The sequence below is a fragment of the Heterodontus francisci genome, chromosome 23 (genome assembly GCF_036365525.1).
Source record: "Heterodontus francisci isolate sHetFra1 chromosome 23, sHetFra1.hap1, whole genome shotgun sequence".
NCBI lineage: Eukaryota > Metazoa > Chordata > Chondrichthyes > Heterodontiformes > Heterodontidae > Heterodontus > Heterodontus francisci.
The window spans coordinates 38048980-38075235 of NC_090393.1; the positions used below are offsets into that span (position 1 = coordinate 38048980).

Genomic DNA, 26256 nt, shown 5'->3' on the forward strand with positions numbered 1-26256 from the left:
ATTGGTCAGCTCATTGGAATTTCCTCAAATGCTTCTTGTAGCCAGAGCAGCTCTATAAATGGCTTCTTTTCTCACCCCTGAAAACTCACATTGGAAGTCTCTCTATATCATCCATGGCCCCTTCCTCTTCCTCATCTACATGCTGTCCATTGGTGACATCATCCAAGACATGGGGTCAGCCTCCACGTGTACATCTGTGACATCCAGCTTTACCTCTCCTGACATCTCCACTGTCCAACATTCAGTTTTACCTGAGCCATAATTTCCTCCATCTATAAATTGGGAAGACCAAAGTCTTAGTCTTTGGCCTCTCCCACAAAAATTCAAAGCCCTTCGCAGCAACTCTGTCGCTCCTCCTTGAGCCTAACTCAGACTGTTCAGAGCAGCATCTTATTCAAATCTGAAATGAGGTTCTGACCTCTTATCCTCCCATCCTTCACATTCCATAAACTTCATCTTGTCCAAAACGAAGTCTCACTTGCCCATCACCACCATCCTCGCTGATGTATATTGGCTCCCAATTCTCCCAAGCCTCAAATTTAACATTTTCATCCTTCGGTTTAAATTCTACCATGGCTTCACCTATGTAATCTTCCCCAGTGCCACGATTCTGCTCTTAAACTCTTCTTTCCTCCGAAATTAGTCCCTTGTGTATTTCCTGCTTTTGCCCCACCATTGGCAGCCTTACCTTCCACTGCCTAGGCCCTATGCTCTGGATTGTTTTCCTCAAACCTCTCCACCTGCATCTCCTTTAAGATCCTTAGACAAAACAACATATTTGTACAGCACCTTTAACGTATGAACATACAAATTAGGAGCAGGAGTAGGCCACTCAACCCCTCGAGCCTGCTCTACCATTCAACAAGATCATGGCTGAACTGACTGTAATCTCAACGACACATTCCCGCCTACCCTCAATAACCTTTTAACCCCTTGCTTATCACAAATCTATCCAGCTGTGCCTCAAAAATATTCAAGGACTCTGCTTCCACCGCCTTTTGAGGAAGAGAATTCCAAAGACTCTCAACCCTTTGAGAGAAAGAATTTCTCCTCATCTCTGTCTTAAATGGGCGATCCTTTATTTTTAAAATGACCCCTAGTTCTAGATTCTCCCACATCTAAAGGCGCTTCACAGGAGCATAATAAGACAAAAATTGAGACCAAGCCAAAGGAGGAGATATTAGGAGGGATGACTGAAAGCTTGTCAAAGAGTGAGGTTTTAATGAAGGCCTTAACAAAGGAGAGTTTTAAGGAAGGAATTTTGGAGCTTATGGCCGAGATGGCTGAAAGCCAATGGTGGTGTGAGGGAAATGGGAGAAGTATAGAAGCCCAGCGTTATAGGGCTGGAGGAGGTTACAGATGGCTGAAAGCATGGAGGAATATTGCCCAGGTATGTCCTGTACACAAAAAGCAGGACAAATCCAACCCGGCCAATTACCGCCCCATCAGTCTACTCTCAATCATCAGCAAAGTGATGGAAGGTGTCATCAACAGTGCCATCAAGCAGCACTTGCTGAATAATAACCTGCTCAGTGACACTCAGTTTGGGTTCCGCCAGTGCCACTCAGCTCCTGACCTCACTACAGCCTTGGTTCAAACATGGACAAAAGAGGTGACTGCCCTTGACATCAAGGAGCCCTAGCAAAACTGGAGTCAATGGGAATCAGGGTGAAAACTTTCCGTTGGTTGGAGTCATACCTCGCACAAAGGAAGATAGTTGTGGTTGTTGGAGGTCAATCATCTGAGCTCCAGGACATCACTGCAGGAGTTCCTCAGGGTAGTGTCCTAGGCCTAACCATCTTCAGCTGCTTCATCAATGACCTTCCTTCAGTCATTAGATCAGAAGTGAGGATGTTCACTGATGATTGCACAATGTTCAGCACCAGATACTGAAGCAGTCAGTGTAGAAATCCAGCAAGACCTGGACTATATCCAGGCTTTGGCTGATAAGTGGCAAGTAACATTCATGCCACACAAGTGCCAGGCAATGACCATCTCCAACAATAGAGAATCTAACCATCTCCCCTTGACATTCAATGGCATTGTCATTGCTGAATCCCCCACTATCAACATCCTGGGGGCTACCATTGACCAGAAACTGAACTGGAGTTGCCATATAAATACCATGCCTACAAGAGCAGCTCAGAGGCTAGGAATCCTGTGGCGAGTAACTCATCTCCTGACTCACCAAAGCCTGTTCACCATCTACAAGGCACAAGTCAGGAGTGTGATGGAATACTCTCCACTTGCCTGGATGGGTGCAGCTCCAACAACACTCCAGAAGCTTGACACCATCCAGGACAAAGCAGCCCGCTTGATTGGCACCCCATCCATTAACATTCACTCCTTCCACCACCGACGCACAGTGGCAGCAGTGTGTACCATCTACAAGATGCACTGCAGCAACGCACCAAGGCTCCTTAGTCAGCACCTTCCAAACCCGCGACTTCTACCAACTAGAAGGACAAGGGCAGCAAATGCATGGGAACACCACCACCTGCAAGTTCCCCTCCAAGCCCCACACCATCCTGACTTGGAACTATATTGCCATTCGTTCACTGTCGCTCAGTCAAAATCCTGGAACTCCCTTCCTAACAGCACTGTGGGTGTCCCTACCTCACATGGACTGCAGTGGTTCAAGAAGGCGGCTCAACACCACCTTCTCAAGGGCAGTTAGGGATGGTCAATAAATTGTGGCCTAGCCACCAACGCCCACATCCCATGAATGAATAATTAAAAAAAAAAAAGGATGAAAATTTTAAATTTCAGGCAGTGATGAATGGGGAGCCAATGTAGGCCAAAACCCATGCCTTTGACTAAGCTTTTGGTCACCCTCCTATTATCTCCTCCTTTGGCTTAGTATTAATCTTTTTCCATACACTTCTATATTAAAAGTCCTATATAAATGCAAGTTGTTGATATTATGATGTCTGAAATGTGTTGCAGTAATGAGCAAAACTGGACTCCAACTGCCTGTGATTTAAAACCTTAACCTAAGTTATACAAGAGTTTATTTCGTATAAAATGTATCCATTATATTGAATGACAAAGAATAAGTGATGCATTAACTTTATGTGGTGAAATAGTTAACTTTACTCTTGTGTCTCAATTCTTACAGTTCCCTTGATCCGTTACATGGAATCGAGGATTATGATTCCGCTGAAAATCTCCACTTTACAATGATGATCTCTTTGTTTTCTTGGATCTTGTATTCCAATTGGACAATAATCCTGCACAGATTAAATATGTCATCAGTGTTCTCAAATGTTAGCCTTCACCTAAAATGTAAGCCTTCCTCGTGGAAAGATTGGTGTTTACTAGATATATATAGTAGCAGATTGCACTTAAGCCAGCATTTACAGAATCACAGAATAGTCTGTCATTTGAGAATATCCCATTTCTGTTATTAGTAATTGTAATGCTGGATTAATTCCATTTTTCTAACATTCTAATGTGTCAATTTTGAGGTGTTTACATTGGCACAAAGACTACTGCTGAGTTGAAGCACATATTATTTTATTTTCTGTTAGCATTTTACTGTATGTGGCCATTTATCACATCCAAAGGGACTGTATTTAATGTACAGGATCACTGATGGTTTTTACATGTCTTTCTAGATTCTATTAAAGATTGACGGCAGGAAAGTGAATGCATTGCTCACTTGAAAGTTACTGAATGGTATTAAAATATTTAGAAATGTCCTAGTAATAATCCACGTGGGTAATTTTGGAATACAATGTACTTTGTTATGTGGTGTCAAGTATCTACAACAAATTACTCTCACACTTCCTCTAATTCCTTGAAATGTACCTTTTTTAGTGGATGTTTTATACAAAACCTTCTTCCCATTCGATAATATGGTTTGAGATGGTTCTAATAACTGATTTCGTGAGTTGCCATCAGAAAACTAGACCACTGAAAATTAAGGCCCACAAATTGGCTGATATTGAAAACAAAACTTGGTGCTGCAATAAGTCAGGATTTTTTTTTTTGAATTGAATTCCATTTGAAGCTGCTTATGTGACTGATGCTATACTCAATGCATATTTTATAATCTGATGAGAGATGATTTAATGCATCAGGTGTTGAGTGGATCTTAAATTATTTCATAATCTGTTTACAGCTGAAGTTTTGACAATGTGCTGTTAATTTCTTTTTGTGATCAATGTTTGTGATGTATTTTTAAAGAAAGTGTACAAATTTTAACTCTAAAACTAATTAAAATATACATTTTGCGGTATTTTGTAAGCTTGCAATTTTCCTACAGTAGTATTTAATGAAGAAATCGTTCTTATTTGGAGAAAATGGGCAGCTATTTTAAAATGCTCCCTTTGTTCAAAAATCATCTAACATTTTTACAAGCAAAATTTGCTTCACGTGGCAGTAGTTTAGTATGCTGGTAACTAAAGGGTCCAAATTTGGATCCCAGCCTCAGCTCATTTTTAAACCACACTATCTTCAGTGGACATTTCTATCCATTACATAGAATTTTAGAATACAGAAATAGGCCACTTGGCCCAACACGTCAATTCCAGTGTTTATGCTCCACTTGAACCTCCTCCCACCTTACTTCATCTCACTTTATCAACATAGCCTTCTATTCCTTTCTCCCTCTTGTGTTTATGCAGTTTCCCCTGAAATGCATCAATGCTATCCGACACAACCACATGCAGTAGTGAGTTCCACATCTCCCCACTCTCTGAGTAAAGTTTCTCCTGAATTCCTTACTGGATTTGTTAGTGATTATTGTATATTTATGACCCCTAGTTTTGGACTTACCCCCCCCCCCCCCCGCCCCCACACTCACCACAAGTGGAAATATCTTCTCTACATCTACCCTATTGAACCCTTTCATAATTCTGAAGATCTCTATCACGTCACCTCTTCGTCTTCTCTTTTCTGGAGACCGAACCCGTTCAGTCTTTCTTGATAGTTGTGGTGAATCACTTTAAGTTAGCTAAATGCTAATTAGCTTTACAAGTGGGTGGTCCATTTGTTTAGTTTAGTTTAGAGATACAGCACTGAAACAGGCCCTTCGGCCCACCGAGTCTGTGCCGACCATCAACCACCCATTTTATACTAATCCTACACTAATTCCATATTCCTACCACATCCCCACCTGTCCCTATATTTCCCGACCACCTACCTACACTAGGGGCAATTCATAATGGCCAATTTACCTATCAACCTGCAAGTCTTTGGCATGTGGGAGGAAACCGGATCACCCGGAGGAAACCCATGCAGACACAGGGAGAACTTGCAAACTCCACACAGGCAGTACCCAGAATTGAACCCGGGTCACTGGAGCTGTGAGGCTGTGGTGTTAACCACTGCGCCACTGTGCCGCCCCTGTGTTTTTCTTCCTTTCAAAATAATTTTATGCTCATCAAGGTGAGGAACATTAGCTCAGGAGAATGGAACACTTTTTCTATTTCAGACTCCTAGTGCCACCATCAAACATTTCTGGATCAGGCATCGTACAATCAAATGCAGAGTAAAACTCGACTTCTGAGTCACAGCCCCAACCTCTCAAGAGCATCTTCCACTTGTAACACTGATATTTTTCCATTTCCAATTTTTCTGTCAATGCTGCTTTTTTGCCAATTTTTCACTTTCCTTTTTTGATTGCACTCTCCCTTACTGGGTATGAGGACTGGCAGCTGTCTCGTATTTTACCTTAACCAAGTATGGAGGGCATCATAATTGCACTGACTTCTGTCCAGACTTGATATTAACAAATGGACATTTTTAGCAAGAGTCACCAGATTGGTGTCGGGTGTGAGAAATCAGACAGATAATTATCCCTCATTGGTCCAGAGATACTGAAACCAATTCTTGTACCCCAGTTACTGCCTGGTTGAGATCAACTACTCAGCACAGACTGGGCATTAAAACCTGTGACTTCCTGGTTTCTGTTACTTAGACATTGAAAGCAATATTGTTTTCCTATGTGCACATACCACACATACCTGACATAATCTTGATCGTCCAGATATTTCTAACCTTCACTTTCTGTTAAAATGACCAACTTTCTCTCCTTCCTTCCTCTGTTAATCGTGTTGACTCCCTGCTGGGGTAACCATCGGCTCATGACTCTGGTGCGCAACCCACCTGGGCAGTATACATATAATGAGAGTCATGCTGTCACACGAAGGGCTGGATTCTATCAAGCCCTTGTGCTGGGGGGAAGCCAGAAGATGGATCCGGCAGAGGCCTGCCCCGGAGGCCGACGCCAGGAGGACCCAGCCCGATCCTCCTGACGGCGGCGAGGTGCTGGGCGACGGGGCCGGGATTTAAATTAATGAGAAGAATAAATTTAAATCCACTTACCTTGAATCTTCAGGGCCTGCCACGATCGTTGGCGTGGCAGCCGGCACTCCTGCACCTTCAATTCCTGTCTGGGGAAAGGCGGCGAAGTACTGGTGGGGAGGGGGGAGGAGCTCAGATTTACAAGGGAAGTGTTTTTGGGGGGGGGGGAAGGGCAAATAGTTAATGTAATGGTTATTGGGGGTTGGGAAAGGGGTGTTAGAAGTTTGCTTCATAATTTTGGGGGGCTGTATTGCAAAAGCTGTCATACTGAGAGAGGAAAGCAGGTATGTGCCCCACAGAGCTACTGTCACTCCTCTGAGCTTGCACTGCAGAAATCCTAGCAATGTGCAGAGCACAAATTGCTGGACTGCTGTGAGACCCTACAAGCTCCTTTGAATCCTGGTATCTGCAGCCGTGATGGCAGCAGTCTGAGCTTGTGTGGCAGCAAGTGAGCTTGCATAGCAACAGGCAGAGATTGCATCACTTCAGTCTGAGCTTCCAGTGCAGCATTCAGATGTCGGGTGGCTTCTGCTTGTGCTGCAATGGAAACTAAGACATCGACCACCAGATACTGGATAATGTTTCGGTCCATAAGTGTGGCAGTGGAGTTCACCACCACTTCCACACTGGAAAGGATGGGCTCCAAGCTCTACACAAAGTTCTGTGCCAACTTGATGCCTGACTCCTCCCTGCTCCTTGACAGTGAGGTAGGCCTACCAATGCAGCAAGCATTTCTGTGTGCATATCCATGAGCCTTGTTCTGTACGCTGCCCCATCAAAGTTCTCATCTGAGCCCTCTGCAACAGAACTCATGTGTGACCTCGCCCTTTGGTGGGCTGGCACCTGCCCTACCCTTTCCCCTGCCCTGGCTGCAGGTCACTCATGCCCGGTGTCTCATCATGTGCAGATCCTACCTCTAAGCTATCCACTGAGGTACACGCAGTATCAGTATTTGAGCTGATGGCTGCACGTGTGAGACTGAGTGACGATACTTCTTCATCATCAGCCTCTTCCACTTCTTGTTTCTACATCACTGTATGGCCAGGTTGCAGTTCTTGGGTATCTGAAAGGCACAAGGATAGGGTTGCGGTTAAGAAATGGGGTGGGGTGGTGATGGAAAGCAAGAGGTGCAATACTTAGACTATCTCCAGGTTGTATATCAGAAAAGATGGTGGGATTCAGGAGAGGTGGCATGAGGGAAGGAGGATCATGTATGAGGATAACGTCATCTTTGGTGGTTTCAACCCCACCCTCTGGCCTCAGTCACGGCCACTCCAATGATGGCAAGCACTGTCTCCTCCATTGGGGTGGGGACATGCAGCCGTGCCTGTCTCCTGCCTAGTTGCTGCTGCCAGTGGTTCTGTGGCACCTTGTCCTGCGAGAGAGATGGAAGTGTGTTAGTATGGTCCACAGTGCTTTGCAGAATGTACCTGGCAAGGTTGAATAGCTGACACTGCGGCAAGCTGTGAGATATGGGTGTGAGGCTTGTAGCAATGCAAAGTTTGTGAGGTCATAGAGTCATTAGGGCTCAGAAGGAGGCCATTCAACCCATTAGTCCGTGCCAGCTCTCTGTAGACCAATCCAGTCCCCCACTCTATCCCCGTAGCCCTGCAAGTTTATTTCCCTTAAGTGCCCATCCAATTTCCTTTTCATATCATCGATTGTCTGCTTTCACCACCCTCGTAGGCAGCAAGTTCCGGGTCATTACCAATCACTGTGTAAAAAACAATTCCTCCTCACATCGTCTGCATCTTTTGCTGAAAACCTTAAATCTGTGTCCCCCAGTCCTTGTAGCATCAACTAATGGAAACAGTTCTTCCTTGTCTAAGCCTGTCATAATCCTGTCCAGCTCGATCAAATCTGCCCTCAATCTCCTTTGCTCCAAGGAGAACAACCCCAGCTTCTCCAACCTATCTTTGTAGCTAAAATCCCTCATACTCAGAACCATTCTGCTAAATCTCCTCTGCACCCTCAAGGACCCTCACATTCTTCCTAAAGTGTGGTGACCAGAACCAGACAGAATACTCTAGTTGTGGCCTAATGAGAGCTTTGAAAGGTGCTGTGCAAATGACTACTGGCAGCACAGTCATATTCAGTCGTATGCAGTCGTATTCAGCTGGCCTCCGACACCAGAAACATCAGAGGAATGTATGATGGCATTAAGAGAGCTTCTGGGCCAACCATCAAGAAGATCGTCCCCCTCAAATCTAAATCAGGGGAAACAATCACTGACCAATGCAAGCAAATGGACCGCTGGGTGGAGCACTACCAAGAACTGGACTCCAGGGAAAATGTTGTTACTGAGACCGCCCTCAATGCAGCCCAGTCTCTGCCAGTCATGGATGAGCTGGACGAACAGCCAACAAAATCGGAACTCAGTGCTGCCATTGATTCTCTAGCCATTGTAAAAACCCCTGGGAAGGACGGCATTACCCCTGAAATAATCAAGAGGGCCAAGCCTGCTATACTCTCAGCACTCCATGAACTGCTTTGCCTGTGCTGGAATGAGGGAGCAGTACCACAGGACATGCGTGATGCCAATATTATCACTCTCTGTAAGAACAAGGGTGACCACAGTGACTGCAGCAACTACCGTGGAATCTCCCTGCTCAGCATAGTGGGGAAAGTCTTCGCTCGAGTCATTTTAAACAGACTCCAGAAGCTGGCTGAGCGTGTCTGCCCTGAGGCACAGTGCGGCGTTCGAGCAGAGAGATGCACCATTGACATGCTGTTCTCCCTTCGCCAGCTGCAGGAGAAATGCTGCAAACAACAGATGCCCCTCTACGTTGCTTTCATAGATCACACATAAGCCTTTGACCTTGTCAGCAGACGTGGTCTCTTCAGACTACTAGAAAGGATCGGATGTCCACCAAAGCTACTAAGCATCATCACCTCATTCCATGACAATATGAAAAGCACGATTCAGCATAGCGGTGCCTCATCAGACCCCTTTCCTATCCTGAGTGGCGTGAAACAGGGCTGTGTTCTCGCACCTACACTGTTTGGGATCTTCTTCTCCCTTCTGCGCTCACATGCGTTCAAGTCTTCAGAAGAAGGAATTTTCCTCTACATAAGATCAGGTGGCAGGTTGTTCAACCTTGCCCATCTTAGAGTGAAGACCAGAGTACGGAAAGTCTTCATCAGGGAACTCCTCTTTGCTGACGATGCTGCATTAACATCTCACACTGAAGAGTGTCTGTAAAAACTCATCGACAGGTTTGCGGCTGCCTGCAACAAATTTGGCCTAACCATCAGCCTCAAGAAAACAAACATCATGGGACAGGATGTCAGAAATGCTCCATCCATCAATATCGGCGACCACGCTCTGGAAGTGGTTCAAGAGTTCACCTACCTAGGCTCAACTATCACCAGTAACAGAAATCAACAAGCACATGGGAAAGGCGTCCACTGCTATGTCCAGACTGGCTAAGAGAGTGTGGGAAAATGGTGCACTGACACGGAACACAAAAGTCCGAGTGTTTCAAGCCTGTGTCCTCAGTACCTTGCTCTACAGCAGCGAGGCCTGGACAACGTATGTTAGCCAAGAGCGACGTCTTAACTCATTCCACCTTCGCTGCCTCCGGAGAATCCTTGGGATCAGGTGGCAGGACTGTATCTCCAACACAGAAGGTCTCGAGGCGGCCAACATCCCCAGCATTTATACTGAGCCAGCGGCACTTGAGATGGCTTGGCCATGTGAGCTGCATGGAAGATGGCAGGATCCCCAAGGACGCACTGTACAGCGAGCTCGTCACTGGTATCAGACCCACCGGCCGTCCATGCCTCCGCTTTAAAGATGTCTGCAAATGCGACATGAAGTCCTGTGACATTGATCACAAGTTGTGGGAGTCAGTTGCCAGTGATCGCCAGAGCTGGCGGACAGCCATAAAGGCGGGACTAAAGAGTGGCGAGTCGAAGAGACTTAGCAGCTGGCAGGAAAAAAGAAAGAAGCGCAAGGAGAGAGCCAACTGTGTAACAGCCCCAACAAAATTTTATCTGCAGCGCCAGTGGAAGAGTCTGTCACTCTAGAATTGGCCTTTGTAGCCACTCCAAGCGCTGCTCCAAAAACCACTGACCACCTCTAGGCGCTTACCCATTGTCTCTCGAGACAAGGAGGCCAAAGAGAGATAAAGTTTCAGATTAACCTCCTTGCTCTGAAGCTATGAATGTGCAGTATGTGTTGTGGTTGATAAATATTGGTGGTAGGTAAATGATGGGGTGTGGTGCATTGAGCAGTGTGTGAGGCTAGTAGTTCAGTTGGTGGCATATGGCATAGAACATAGAACATAGAACAGTACAGCACAGTACAGGCCCTTCGGCCCACGATGTTGTGCCGAACCTTTAACCTACTCTAGGATCAAACTACCTACTACTATCATCCATGTACCTTTCCAAGAGTCGCTTAAATGTCCCTAATGTATCTGCTTCTACTACCACCGCTGGCAGCGCATTCCACGCACCCACCACTCTCTGTGTAAAGAACCTACCTCTGACATCTCCCCGAAACCTTCCTCCAATCACCTTAAAATTATGCCCCCTGGTGATAGCCCTTTCCACCCTGGGAAAAAGTCTCTGGCTATCCACTCTATCTATGCCTCTCATCATCTTGTACCCCTCTATCAAGTCACCTCTCATCCTTCTTCGCTCCAATGGGAAAAGCCCTAGCTCCCTCAACCTTTCTTCGTAAGACATCTGAAGAATTATTCACTGAATTGGACCACTCGTATGAGGTCATTAAATTTCTCACAGCACTAAATGCAGGTCCTTGGGACTACATGGCTTGTGTTGGCCCCAATGGCAGTCTGCTCCCAATGTCTTCACAGTGTTCATTTGGAGGGCCACCTGGCCCCCAGTGGATAGAGGATCTCTCTCCTCCCGTCCACCTCCTGCACCAAGGCCTCCAATGCTTTGTCAGAGAATCTTGGAAACTGATCTCTGTCATGTTGTGCCATTCTTTTGTCTTTCCCAGGTCAAACTCACTTTTACAATAACTTCTCGCACCTGCTGCAGTCAGAACCCGCCTCCCCTTTAAGAGGTGCAGACTAGCTTTAAGTAGTGCAGCCAAGCTTGAACTCATGCTAACCTCTCATGATTTTTCAGGTATGCAGACACTCAACACCACACATAGCGCTGGCTGTACTCTACAATCATGTCAGTGCACAGGCAGCACAAAGTTTGTGTGCATTGGACAGAACAGGCGCGGGTTAATTGTGCATTGAGATTCCCATTCCTGTTTTCAGGGCTATTGAATTTTGCCCCCAAAATGTTTTATTTTTACGTAGATCCCTTTTTTCAATTTATTTCTGGCCTTATGATATGGTGTTAAGGCAGTCAATTAATTTTCATCTTGTGAAGAAAGCACAGGAATGAGGGTGGAAGTGGTCGGGGGTGGGGGGGCTGGATTGGGAGTGCCCATGTACAGTAGGTTAGCACAGTGCTTTCCACCTCTAGCACCTGGGTTTGATTTTAACCCATATTGATCTAGACTGAACTAGGGAGTTTGATGTCTGACCCTGAGGCCTAATGAAAGATTTTTTTCCTCTCCACTGGCTGACTGGGTCCTATCTTAGGGCAACCTCAACCTAGTTCAGAATGGACATGTTCCCACAGCACAAAATATGTGCTAAACTAGCACTAACTGCCAATTCCACTCAGAGGGATCACAAAATCACTAAAAATAAACATGCTTTTATTAGTATGGAAAACTAAAAATGAATGTCATGGTGGCTGATTTTTTTCCCCAAAAGTAAACTTTATTCATAAAATTTGTAAAAGTACATTACATAAAGTACAATACAGATCAGTTTCTTTCAATAGAGTACATGAGGTGCCTCACTACACTTGCCATTACAGGTTATATTTACAATGTACATTTACATTTCATGTCAAACATTCTCTCGTGCATGCAGCCCGAGGAGTTTTACACGGGTTCCAGACCCTCGGTATACTATTGTGGGAGGACCTTACACAGTAGCCCTTCCCCATTAAGCCTTTGCAGCGGCTGCCCAAGTTTTAGTGCATCCCTCAGCATGTAGTCTTGGACCTTGGAATGTGCCAACAGCTCTACACTGGAAAACCAGCAAGTTTCGAGCAGATGAAAGTGTATCTTTCATCGAGTCGATGATCCTCCAGCTGGTAGCTGATGCACGTCTAAAGCTGGGTCAAGAAATATTGCTGGTGTGAGTGAACTTTCCTTTTAACTGTAGTCAAACTGATCCAGGAGTGCTTTATGGTGAGACTTGATTCCAAAGGTAGAACTGTTCCATTGCCATTGCTAAAACCTCTCATCTTGAGTAGAAAAATTAACAAGAGGGAAGAAATGGAAAATAAATCAGACCTGAAGCCACAGTTTTGGACTTGGCAAGAGAAAGCAATCTTACTTGACTGGACCAATGGCCTTTTCACATTACCCATTTCTATAAAAGAACAGAAAATGCTGGAAACATTCATCAGATCAGGCAACATGTATGGAGAGAGAGACAGAGTTAATGTTTCAGGTCAATGACCTTTCATCAGAACTGGAAGATGTTAGACCAGTGGTTCTGAAACTGGGCTCTGTAAAGAATTTCTAGGCAATCCATGCAACAATGTGAATGGGAGCCCTTGCTGTGATGGTGCGGGTCGGGTGCGTGCTGCTGGGCATTATTTTAATTTCCTTCATCCGCTTGAGTGGCGCAGCCAAGAGCTCACACACTAGGGAATTTGATGTAGACCCAGGGGTACTCACACAGTGAGACACTGGTAAGCAATCATGGAGCAAGCACTGGGCTGAGGAAGCTCAGGAAACAGACACGTAACTGTATTTGTGGGGCCTTGGACTGACTGAGAATTCTGAGAGGAGACCAGAAACACCAGGAATGGATTCACAGGGTTGGGGCTGCTGAACGGTAGAGAGGAGCTGCCAAGTCAGCCTTGACCAGTGGTCTGGAATGACAATCAAGTTGAGCTTCATTCACTGAGTACAGAAGCTGGGCCTGTGTCTTGACGCAATGGCAGAAATCCCACACACCAGGCACCATGTTAGTGATATTCCAGCACAGTCTGGTGAACAGCAGAGAGGGAGGAAAAAAACCTGAAACACTCAGTAACTGTGCAGTGAGTAGGCAGGTAGTGGAACGTTACACCTGAGTACAGCGCCAGTCTTCCTAACAGAAGCCACCAAGCCTAATCCAACTCCAGGAAGAGCAGGGAGGTGCCCTCCAGTGAAGTATTCAACAGGCATATTGCTGAACTTGTCGGATTTCCTTTCAGCTGAAGGAAAGATAAGAGTTTTTACATCATCAATCACATCAATGTTCACTATATCGGACAGCCCTGGCATGTCCCTTTAACAGGACACTGATGAACTTTGTATTCTTAAATGTAAATAGGCAAGGAGTTTATAGTATTATCATTTACATAGGAGTGGGGAGGGGGCATGGTTACTAATCCATTTGAAAAGGGGTCTTTCAACTAAATAAGTGTGAGAACCACTTAGACTTCCTCCAGCATCTCGCAATCTGATAAAATGTCAGCCATCTGAAACAGTAGCTTCAGGGTGGCAGGCTTGAAGGCAGAGGGGCCAGAAAACAGGGGGGGGAGTCACTTCGGGACAGCCCCTCAGTACATTCCAGCCGCCGGGGAAGTTCCCAGGGGCGGGCTGGGAAGCGGGCAACCAATTTGCATAGTTAAGGCACCAATTAGGGACAATTTTGCAGCCTCTCCACCATTTGGCTGGTGGCAGAGCAGCTCCCCGCCATGTGCAGAGGTTGCTAGCTCAAAGGAGGTGGCGTCCAGCAGCAGGTCAGGGGGGGGGGCATCGGACCCAGAGGTTCCATGCCTCACAAAAGGCTGCAATCATGGCCTACACCGAGGCAGTGGAGGGGCTTGCCCTCCACTCCAATTCACCTACCAGACTATATAATTATAGATGTGCAGGCCAGCGAATGCGCCTCCATGTTGAGGCGCCCTCACAGACCCCGACCTGCCTCAACAGTGCCCGCTTCATCCGGTGGCACTACTGAGGCTCTAGAGCTGGTAGCCCTTTGATTGAGCCAGCAGCATCAAGATCCTGCACGTAGTCCTATTAAGGATGGTGAGTTCGGAGGCCGCCTCCTAGAAGATTGCGATGCTGGCTGCTGGCAAAAGTGGGCTTGGGACCCCCATTTGGTCCTGATGTCGGGGGGTGGGGGGGGGGGGGGGGAGTTTCCCGAAGCCTGTGGGAAGATTCTGTTCATTAACTCTGGTTCTCTCCCCACATATGCTGTCTGATCCTGGAGTATTTCCAGCATTTTCTTGTTTTTATTTCAAATTTCCAGTACCCGCAGTATTTTGCTATCATGCCCCTGTTTCCTTCTATATCATTTTCTGAGCTTGGTCAGATCTGCACTGCTCAGCCATCCTTTACATTCGAAATTGGGTCACACGCAGGGTGGAGGGCGCTTCAGGTCCCAATCCAGGCAGCATCAACGTTCCTTCCTTTCGGTGACATGTTCAGTTCACCTGAAATTGCAAAGTTTTGTCATGTCCGCTTGAGAACGAAGTTAACCTGGTTGACAGTCTTGCTGCGAATTTATCTGGCGGAGGATTGCTTGGGTTCACTTCATTTGGCTACGCAATGCATGAGTCTGAGTCTTGAACTGTAAGCAGCACTTTACTTGTTGACCGCATAGTTGCATTAGGCGATACCTTTGTCCACGAGAGAGCGTTTCGGAAGTGGGTCATGTTGCCCAAGTAACGAGGCTTCCCATCCCTATGGTTACCTGGTCAAGGGCGAAACAGACACAACATTCCCGGTGTTCTGATGTCCGCCTCTGTCGCAATTGTTTCAAATTTTAGCAAACTCCATAAAACGTTGTAAGAAATGGACAAATCTTTCGGAAACTATTTCGATGCCATATTCGAAGACAAACTGGTGTAAGTCAAACGTGAACTAGTTCTTTTCGTCTTGCATAATACTTTGCAAAATTTGCTGCTTTGGAGCAATGGTGTTAAGGAATTTCTATATGATTAACATTAACAATAGCTCGGGATAGAATACTGCGTCACTTTGGATTTGCAAACAGAGTTTTTTAAGGTTCACCAGGAATGTATTTAATGGCATAATAATTCCAGTGCTGTCTTACTGCTAATACAATGCTGTTAGAATGGACACGTTATTTGCAGTAACTGTGAGTGAAATGGAAGTGAAACTTGTAGATGCATATTCAAGAATAAGAAAGTAAAGGACTTTAGTTATGTCGGGAGAAGCTGGGATGTTCTCTTTAGAGCAGAGAAGGTTAAGGGGAGATTTAATAAGAGTTATTCAAACCATTAAGGATTTTGATAAAGTAATGTGAAACTGTTTCTGGTGGCAGAAGGGACAGCAACCAAAGGGCACAGATTTAAGGTACTTTGCAGAAGAATCAGAGATGTGATGAAGAGAATTGTTTTACACAGCGAGTTGTTACAATCTGGAATGCACTGCCTGAAAGGGTGGCGCAAGCAGATAAAATAAAAGCTTTCAAGGAGAAACATCCTTTCAGCAGCCAGTCCCCTCAGGATCTTATATGTTTCAACAAAATCACCTCTCATTCATCTACTTCAATGGATACAGACCCAACCTGTCCAACCTTTCTTCACAAGATAACGCTCTCATCCCAGGTAACAGCCAAGTGAACCTTCTCTGAACTGCCTCTAACATATTTGTATCCTTTCTTAAATAAGGAGACCAAAACAGTACACTGTACTCCAGATGTGGTCTCACCAATAGTCTTACATCCCTACTTTTATATTCTATTTCCCTTGCAATAAACAACAACATTCCATTTGCCTTCCTAATCACATGCTGTATCTGCATACCAACCTTTTGTGATTCATGTACCAGGACGCCAAGATCGCTCTGTATCTCAGAGTTCTCCTTATCTGAGGAAGGATGTTCTTGCTATGGAGGGAGTGCAGCGAAGGTTCACAAGACTGAATCCTGGGACGGCGGGACTGATGTATGAAGAGAGATTGGGTCGATTAGGGTTGTATTTGCTAGAGTTTAGAAGAATGAGAGGGGATCTCACAGAAACCTACAAAATTCTAACAGGATTGGACAGACTAGATGCAGGACGGATGTTCCCGAAGGCGGGGCAGTCCAGGACCAGGGGTTACAGTCTAAGGATAAGCCATTTAGGACTGAGATGAGGAGGGATTTCTTCACCCAGAGATTGGTGAACCTGTGGAATTCTCTACCACAGAAAGCAGTTGAGGCCAAATCATAAAATATATTCAAGAAAGATTTAGGTATAGTTCTTAGGGATAAAGGAATCAAAGGATACGGGGAAAAGCGGGAACAGGGTACTGAGTTTGGACAATCAGCCATGATCGTATTGAATGGCGGTGCAGGCTCAAAGGGCCGAATGGCCTATTTTCGATGTTTCTATGTTTCTGTAATCTCTCTCCATTTAAATAATATGCTGCTTTACTATTCTTCCTGCCAAAGTGGATAAGTTCACATTTTTCCACATTGTACTCCATTTGCCAAATTTTTGCCCATTTAGTTATCTATCTATATCCCTTTGCAGACTCCTTATGTCCTCTTCACAACTTACTTTCCTACCTATCTTTGTGTCATCAGCAAATTTAGCAATTGGTACTTTTTGGTAATTTTTAATAAAACTTGATATGTACAATTTATGATTTACTGCTCCTACAGTAGCCCAATAATTGCATTATAAATGTTTTGAATGTATACATCATTTACCCTTTGAAAAAAAAGTTTCCTGAAAATTAATAAATTGAATTCTGTTGGTCTTATTGTATTCACCGGTGCTTCTAATGTAATTTTTTGAAACTAATGATTTTAGCAGTAAGATGTGAACATCAAGGTGGCAGTACCAACCACTCATTTCTTAGCCAATAATTGTGAAATTCTTCCAAAGGGATTGTGTTGGCAACTCTGTCTTCACAGTTAGGTGGCTATAATTAATATATATAGAAAAGTTTGATCATGAGCCTGTGAGTCCACAAAATCCGAAAGTGCCTTTACCTGTTTGAGATAACATTTTGTTTTTATGTTATCAATGGGTGTATCTCATTATATAAGGACATAACATAAGAACATAAGAAATAGGAGCAGGAGGAGGCCATTTAGCCCTTCGAGTCTTCTCTGCCATTCAGTGAGATCATGGCTGATCTTCTACTTCAACACCATTTTCCTGCACTATCACATATCCCTTGATGCTTTTAATATGTAGAAATCTATCAATCTCAGTCTTGAACATACTCAACAATTGAGCCTCCACAGCCCTCTGGGGCAGAGAATTCCAAAATTCACCACCCTTTGAATGAAGAAATCCCTCCTCATCTCAGTCCTAAATGGCTTGCCCTTATTCCAGACTTCCCAGCTAGGGGAAACATCCTTCCTGCATCTACCCTGTCGAGCCCTGTAAGAATTTTGTATGTTTGAATGAGATCACCTCCCATTCTTCTAAACTCTAGAGAATAAAGGCCCAGTCTCTTTAATCTTTCCTCATAGGGCAATCCCTCCATCCCAGGAATTAGTTTTGTTGCACTCCCTCTATGGCAAGTATATCTTTCCTCAGGTAAGGAGCCCGAAACGGCACACAATACTCCAGGTGCAGTCTCACCATTGCAGTAAGACACCTTTACTCCTACACTCAAATCCTCTTGTAATAAAGGCCAACATTCCATTTGCCTTCTTAATTGCTTGCTATACCTGCATGTTAGCTTTCAGTGACTCATGAACAAGGACACTCAAGTCTCTTTGAAGTTCAACACTTCCCAGCCTCTCACCATTTAAGAAATACTCCGTATGTCTGTTTTTCCTATCGAAGTGGGTCACCTCACATTTCTCTGCACTGTATTCCATCTGCCAAATCCATCTGCCAAATTTTTGCCCACTCGCTTAGCCTCTCCAAATCCTCTTGAAGAGTCTTTGCATCCTCCTCACAACTCACACTTCCACCTAGTTTTGTGTCATCTGCAAACTTGGAAATATTACATTTAATCCCCACATCCAAATCATTGATCCAGATAATGAATAGCTGGGGCCCAAGCACTGATCCTTGCGCTACCCCGCTAGTCACAGCCGGCCAACCTGAAAAAGACCCATTTATTCCTACTGTCTGTTTTCTGTCCGTTAACGAGTTCTTAATCCATGCCAGTATATTCCCCCCCAATCCCATGTGCTCTAACTTTGTTTACTATCCTCTTGTGTGGGACTTTATTGAAAGCTCTCTGAAATTCTAAATATACCACATCCATGGGTTCCCCCTTATCTATTCTGCTTGTTACATCCTCAAAAAACTCCAACAGGTTTGTTAAACATGATTTCTCTTTCATAAATCTATGTTGACTCTGCCCAATCCTACCATTATTTTCTAAATGTCCTGTTATCACATCTTTTATTATAGGTTCTAGCATTTTCCCTATGACTGATGTTAGACTAAGAGGTTTTTAGTTCCCCATTTTTTCTCTCCCTCCTTTCTTAACTAGTGGGGTTACAATTGTCACCTTCCAGTCTGCAGGACCCATTCCGAGTCTTTAGAATTTTGGAAGCTGACCACCAATGCATCTACTATCTCTACAGCCACCTCTTTCAACACTCTGGGATGTAGATCATCAGGTCCAGGGCATTTATCTATTTTAAGTCCCATTAATTTCTCTAGTAATTTTTTAAACTAATATTAATATCTTGCAGTTCCTCATTTAAACTAGTCCCTTGATTCTCTGTTATTTCTGGGAGTTTTTAGTATTTTTTGCCATGAAGACAGACACGAAGTGTTTGTTTAGTTTCTCTGCCATTTCCTTATTCCACATTATAAATTCTCCTGGCTCCATTTGTAATGGACACACATTTGTTTTTTGGTAATCTTTTCCTTTTAACATACTTTTACAGTCCGTTTTTATGTTTCTCGCTAGTTTACTCTCATATTCTATTTTCCCTTTCTTAATCTTTTTCTTGGTCCTCCTTTGCAGAATTCTGAAATGCCCCCAATCCTCAGGCTTACCATTTTTTAAGGCAACTTTAAACGCTTCTTTCTTTGATCTAATACAATCCTTGATTTCTTTCGTTAGCCATGGTTGGAACACATTCTTTGCTGAATTTTTGTGCAATGAAGGAATGTATTTTTGTTGTAAACTATGTATTAGTTCTTTAAATGTTAGCCATTGCCTGTCTACTGTCATACTTTTTAACGTAGTTTCCCAATCCACCACAGCCAATTTGCCCTTCATAACTTCATAGTTTCCTTTGATTAGATTTAAGACCCTAATTTCTGATTGAACTACATCACTTTCAAACTGAATGTAAAATTCTATCACATTATGTTCATTCTTTCCTAAAGGCTCCTTTACAACAAGATTATTAATTAGCCCTTTATTATTGCACAGTTCTAGATCTAAACTAACCCGTTCCTTAGTTGGTTCCTCAACATACTGCTCTAGAAAACCATTTCACATACATTCCAAGAATTTGTCCTCCACAACCTTAGTACTAATAAAGTTTACCCAGTCTATATGTAGATTGAAACCCCTCCCATGATTACTGTATTACCCTTGTTACAAGCACCTCTAATTTCCTGATTTATACTTTATCACTGCTGTTTGGTGGCCTATACTCCCACCAATGTTTTCTGCCCCTTGCTGTTTCCTAGTTCCACCCAAACTGATGCTACATCTTGATCTCTAGAACTAAGGTAATCTCTCACTACAATATTAATGCCCTCTTTAATTAATGGAGCTACCCCACCACCTTTACCCAGCTTCCTGTCCTTCCTGAATGTCATGTGCCCTTGGATATTTAGGTCCCAGCTTTGGTTTCCTTGTAGCCACGACTCTATAATGGCTGTCAGGACATACATATGAATTTCTATTTGAGCTGACAATTCATCTGTTTTATTTAGAATGCTGCGGGCATTCAGATACAGAGCCCTTAATTCAGTTTTTTTTACTGTATTTATAAACTCTGGCCCTATTTGCTGGCACACTCTTAATTTTGCAATCACTGTCCCTTCATGCCATACTCTGATCATTACCTTTATTGCTACCTTGATCTATTGCCTTGTCATTTCCCTTTTAATTTACTCAATCTCCCCCTACATGATCCTTTCCCTCCTCTATTTAGTTTAAAGCCATCTCTGCTTCCCTCATTATATGACTCGCTAGAACACTAGGCCCAGCACAGTTCAAGTGAAGTCCGTCCCAACGGTACAGCCCCAGTTTCCCCAGTACTGGTGCCAGTGCCCCACGAGCTGGAGCCCACTTCTCCCACACCAGTGTTTGAGCCACACATTCATCTCTCTAATCTAATTTGCCCTATGTCAATTTGCACACAGCTCAGAGATTAATACCTTTGAGGTTCTGCTTTTTAATTTAGCACCTAGCTCTTCATCCTCCCTATGCAGAACCTCTTTCCTATTCTATCTATGCCATTGGTACCTACATGGACCACGACAACTGGATCCTCCCCCTCCCACTGCAAGTTCCTCTCCAGCCCTGAGCAGATGTTCCAAACCCCGGCACCAGGCCGGCAACACAGCCTTCTGGATTCTTGCTCTCAGCTGCAGAGTACAGTGTCCATCCCCCTAACTATACTGTCCCCTACTACCACTGCATTCCTTTTAACTCCCCCCATTGGAATGGCTACCTGTACCATCCTGCCATGGTCAGTCTGCTCATCCACACTACAGCCCTTGCTCTTGTCCAAGCTGCAAGAACCTCAAACTTGTTGCTCAATTGCAAGGGCTGAGGCTCCTCCACTCCCATCTTCTCAATCCCCTTACCTGCCTGACTCGCAGTCACACCCTCCAGTCCCTGACCATTGGCCAAATCAGATGGCCCTATCCTAAGGGGTGTGACTGCCTTCTGGAACAAAGTGTCCAGGTAACTTTCCCTCTCTCTGATGCATCGCAGTGTCTGTAGCTTGGCCTGACTCTGAGCCGAAGCTCCTCGAGCCGCAGACACTGCAGACATGTTTGCCGTGGATCATACTGGCGTCCATCAGTTTCCACATACTGCAGCCACAACACATTACCTGTCCTGCCATCTTTATAATGTGTTAATTAATTTATTTTTCTTAATTTATAATTAATAACCTCATTACTACTGAGCCCCACTTCTAGTAAGCATTACTACGGCTGGTAAACCTTACTACAACTAATAAAACCTGACTAATAAATCACCTGAGTCTCAGAAGATTCTTATGGTTACTATTCTCATAAATGTTATACTAATCCCAATTAAAATTCCTTAGTTTAGACAAGAGAAAAGGAGATAATGTTCACCAACCAATCACTAACCTTCCATGCTGGAATGTCACATGTCAATTCCTCTTCCCCCTCCTCACCAAATTCCCACGTGAACCAAATTCCCACCTTCTCACTCTGACTACGTCTCACTCTGGTGAAGTCTCCACTCCACATGTCCGTCACTCCACTGTCTTGTGTGGTCATCAGTGGGTAATAATGAAAGCAATTTTCTCACAGGTCTCAACTTCTTACTGAGTTTTATTTTTGTGAGAATGCAGTAGAGTCAATCCTCTCAAGCAGAACTCACAGTCAGGTGAATGATTACTCGGAAAGAACAGCAACACAAAAGAGGGAATCTAATTGCCTAAAACATACAGGATGCACTTAATCAGTAACTCTCAGCCAATAATGTACCAACCTACAAAACCTCATGAAACAGGCCAATGTTCTTGTCTTCCTTAAAAAATTCTCAAAACTGTGCTTTTTTGTAGTTCTGGTTGATCTCCTGAAGTTTAAGGGATCGATATTTTTAAAGTCTGTTTTTAGCTGGCTAATCATGGTGAGAATTTCAGAACCAGGAAATAAAGTATTTTATTACTTGGGCAGTTAATGATTGACTCAAAGCACAGCCAGGTCAGTCCTACCACGGGTTAGATGCAGAATAAAGCCCCATTGATTTTTTTTTAAATTTCCAAAATATACTTTATTCATAAAAATCTGTAAAAATTACATTCCCAAACAGTTTAAAATACCATCAAGTCAAAAAATACAAACAGTGCAAAGGTGATCAGTTTCCTTCTATACAATTATGAGTTGCCTCACAACCCTTCCATTTCACACTTGTCCTGCCAGATACATTTTTACATTATACAGGAGACAGAAATTTTCCCGATACAGTTCGAGGGGTTTCCCATGGATCCAGCCCCTCAGTTCAGCTTGGTGGGGGGACCTTACACTGTGGTCTTTCCCCATTGAGCCTTTGCTGCGGCTGCCCCAAGCTTTAGTGCGTCCCTCAGCACGTAGTCCTGGACCTTGGAATGTGCCAGTCTGCAACATTCGGTGGTGGACAACTCTTTGCGCTGGAAGACCAGCAAGTTTTGGGCAGACCAAAGGGCGTCTTTCACCGAATTGATAGTCCTCCAGCAGCAGTTGATGTTTGTCTCGGTGTGCGTCCCTGGGAACAGCCCGTAGAGCACAGACTCAAGCCCCATTGATATTGTCTGAAAACTTGTCTTAGCCTTAGCCTCACAATAACACTTTGTACTGCATAGATGTGATCTTTTCATTTCTCACAGCAGTCAACTTTTTGGTCAATCTGAGCGAGTTCGTTAATTATATCAAAATAGTCGTTTAGTAGTACAGACTTGAATATTGTTGAAAATAGAGAAATGTTGTCCAAGCTTTTCGTCTTGCACTCATCAGGACAATCGCAAGAATAACCAATGTAAGGGAAAACAACAACTTATAGTGCATGAGAAGAGAGTGCTGATTGGTTGGCAAGTGAACTCTGATTGGTAGAGGCGTTGCCATGACGAATGCACCAGTTAACGGTGACTGACCATTAACTGATGAGCTTTGTTTAAAATTTAAACCAGGCAGCTTGACTCTGATTGGTCAAGGCATTGCCCTGAGGAATGAACCAGCGAATGGCTGTCACTTATTTAGTTCAGCTGAAACAGGTGCAATGTTTGTACATATTCTTTCTGTCTACAAAGAGCATGGTCCTGTGTAGTAATATGTAGGGTCCTGTGTAGGGTCCTGTAATATATGTAGCTTCCAGTACGTAGCTGCCAGCTCCAGTACACTGCAATCCCTACTGACAATATTAAATTGGTTGTCAACGTAATTCTTAGCAGTCTCTGGATTATTTAGAAAATGTTGTCCAATCGCAGAATTACATCTAATATTGGACACTGTGTTTTCAGTTTTGCAAGCATGGGCTGGTTGGGTACGGCCCGTACCTTGCCTGTTACGAAGGGACATGTTGTTTGATACAATCCGCCAGTCTTTGAAACGTACGGCCTATATACCTAGCATCACACTGGCATTGAAATTCATATATCACATTACTCATTTGTGTGATAGGCAGAACATCTTTTTGGCTTGACAGCAGCATCCTGTTAGTGGCAGACACCACACGTGTTGCTACTGCACAGTAGCAGCGTGAAACAGCTAGCTTTATCGGTTGCTCAAATTTAAGATTGTCAGTCGGGCTCACAGTGTGGTGCATTTGCACGTATTAGAATCATTGAGAGATACAGCACTGAAACAGGCCCTTCGGCCCACCTAGTCTGTGCCGACCATCAACCACCCATTTATACTAATCCTACATTAATCCCATATTTTATATCACAACCCCACCTTCCCTGAATTCTCCTACCACCTATCTACACTAGGGGAAATTTACAATGGCCAATTTACCTATCAACATGCAACTCTTTGGCTATGGGAAGAAACTGGAGCACCCGGCGGAAACCCACACAGTCACAGGGAGAACTTGCAAACTCCACACAGGCAATACCCAGAACCGAACCCGGGTCGCTGGAGCTGTGAGGCTGCAGTGCTAACCACTGTGCCACTGTGCCGCCCCTTGGGGTATTGGAAGCTACATATATTAATACACAGGGCCCTGTTCTTTGCAGACAGAAAGAATATCTACAAACATTGCGCCTGTTTCAGCTGAACTAAATAAGTGACAGCCATTCGCTGGTTCATTCCTCAAGGCTTGATCATTCAGAGTCAACCTGCCTGGTTTAAATCTTAAACAATGCTTGGCAGTTAACTGTCAGTCACCGTAAACTGGTGCATTCGCCATGGCAACGCCACTGCCACTCAGAGTTCACTTGCCAACCAATCAGCACTCTCTTCTCATGCACAATAAGTTGTTGTTTTCCCTTACATTGGTTATTCTTGCGGTTGTCCTGATGAGTGAAAGATGAAAAGCTTGGACAACATTTCTCTATTTTCAGCAATATATCAAAATATTGGCACTTTTGTGCTGGGGATCTGCATTTGTTGAGAGTACCCAAACTGATTTCACATAGGACCTATACAGATGGCAGAAAAAGAGATGAGACTTAGATCACAAGAGCTCAGACCATATTAAAACTCATAAATGAGGAACAGCCATGCCATCCTGGGAAGATTAATTTATCAAGATAAGCTCCCATTTCTTGAAATATTTTGAAAATAACTAGATTTAAACATGGTTAAGGTAGTGTACTTGGCACTTTCTTGACTATTTTCTATAGATTGGTATTGGAAAACTAGTTACATTTAATTCTGGATTTTTAAAAGCATTGTGTACTCCCAATAAAAAACGTAGCTAGACAAAATGTGGTTAATGTGCTAATTGGAAGTTGCTTCTCCACAAGACTAAGCAATAAGGCATACTATAGGTTTTCTGGGGATTTGGAAACACATCACTCACCATTATGTTGGAAAACCATTTGCTCTCTTCATCCATGAGAGGGGCAGAGCACAGACACCAAGAAAGGCAATCAACCTTTTGGGAAACAGGATGCTGTACAGGCAATCAAGCAGCAAAAGTCATAGAGTCATAGAGTTTTACAGCACAGAAACTGGCCCTTCGGCCCAACGCACCTGTGCTGACAATCAAGCACCCGTATAATCTAATTCCATTTTCCCGCACTTGGCCTGTAGCCTTGTATGCTATGACGTTTCAAGTGCTCATCTAAATACTTCTTAAATGTTGTGAGGGTTCTTGCCTCTACCACCCCTCCAGGCAGTATGTTCCAGATTCCAACCACCCTTTGGGTGAAATTCTTTTTCCTCAACTCCCTTCTAAACCGCCTGCCCCTTACCTTAACTCTATGCCCCCTGGTTACAGACCCATCCGCTAAAGGAAAAAATTCCTTCCTATCTCTTCTATCAATGCCCCTCATAATTTTGTATACCTCAATCAGGTCCCCCCTCAGCCTTCTCCGCTCCAAGGAAAACAACCCCAGCCTATCCAGTCTCTCTTCATAACTGAAATGCTCCAACCCACGCAACGTCCTGGTGAATCTCCTCTGTACCCACTTCAGTGCAATCACATCCTTCCTATAGTGTGGTGACCAGAACTGTACACAGTACTCCAGCTGTGGCCTAACCAGCATTTTATACAGCTCTAACATAACCTCCCTGCTCTTATATTCTATGCCTCGGCTAATAAAGGCAAGTATCCCATATGCCTTCCTAACCACCTTATCTACCTGTGCTGCTGCCTTCAGTGACAAGCCCCCCAAGGTTCCGCTGACCCTCTGTACTCCCTAGGGTCCTACCATCCATTGTATATTCTCTTGCCTTGTTAGTCCTACCAAAGTGCATCACCTCACACTTCTCAGGATTAAACTCCATCTGCCACTGCTCCGCTCATTTTACCAGCCCATCTATATCTCCCTGTAATCTAAGGCTTTCCTCCTCACTATTTATGACACCATCAATTTTCGTGTCGTCTGCGAACTTACTGATCATACCTACTATACTCACATCTAAATCATTAATGTACACTGCAAACAGCAAGCGTCCCAGCACCGATCCCAGTGGTACCCCACTGGTCACAGTCCTCCATTTGCAAAAACAACCCTCGACCATCACCCTGTGCCTCCTGCCACTAAGCCAATTTTGGATCCAATTTGCCAAATTACCCTGGATCCCATGGGCTCTTACCTTCTTAACCAATCTCCCATGCGGGACCTTATCAAAAGCCATACTGAAGTACATGTAGACC

The 26256-nt window shown here is 44.2% G+C and overlaps 2 protein-coding genes across 3 annotated transcripts in view; both read left to right on the plus strand.

Annotated features, from left to right (window-relative positions):
- Positions 1 to 4240, plus strand: part of LOC137382992 (protein NipSnap homolog 1-like) — a 52911-nt gene extending 48671 nt beyond the window's left edge. Inside the window, 1 exon segment of the mRNA XM_068055577.1 lies at positions 3119 to 4240. Coding sequence (XP_067911678.1) covers positions 3119 to 3183 — 65 coding nt within the window. The 3' untranslated portion in view covers positions 3184 to 4240.
- Positions 4241 to 14736: 10496 nt separating this feature from the next.
- Positions 14737 to 26256, plus strand: part of cfap73 (cilia and flagella associated protein 73) — a 48284-nt gene continuing 36764 nt past the window's right edge. The window contains exon 1 of one of the 2 annotated variants that reach the window (XM_068055110.1): positions 14737 to 14929. In XM_068055110.1, coding sequence (XP_067911211.1) covers positions 14778 to 14929 — 152 coding nt within the window. In that variant the 5' untranslated portion in view covers positions 14737 to 14777. Of the gene's footprint in view, positions 14930 to 14957; positions 15205 to 26256 lie in introns of those variants that run through there. The other variant, XM_068055111.1, reaches the window with a different exon arrangement.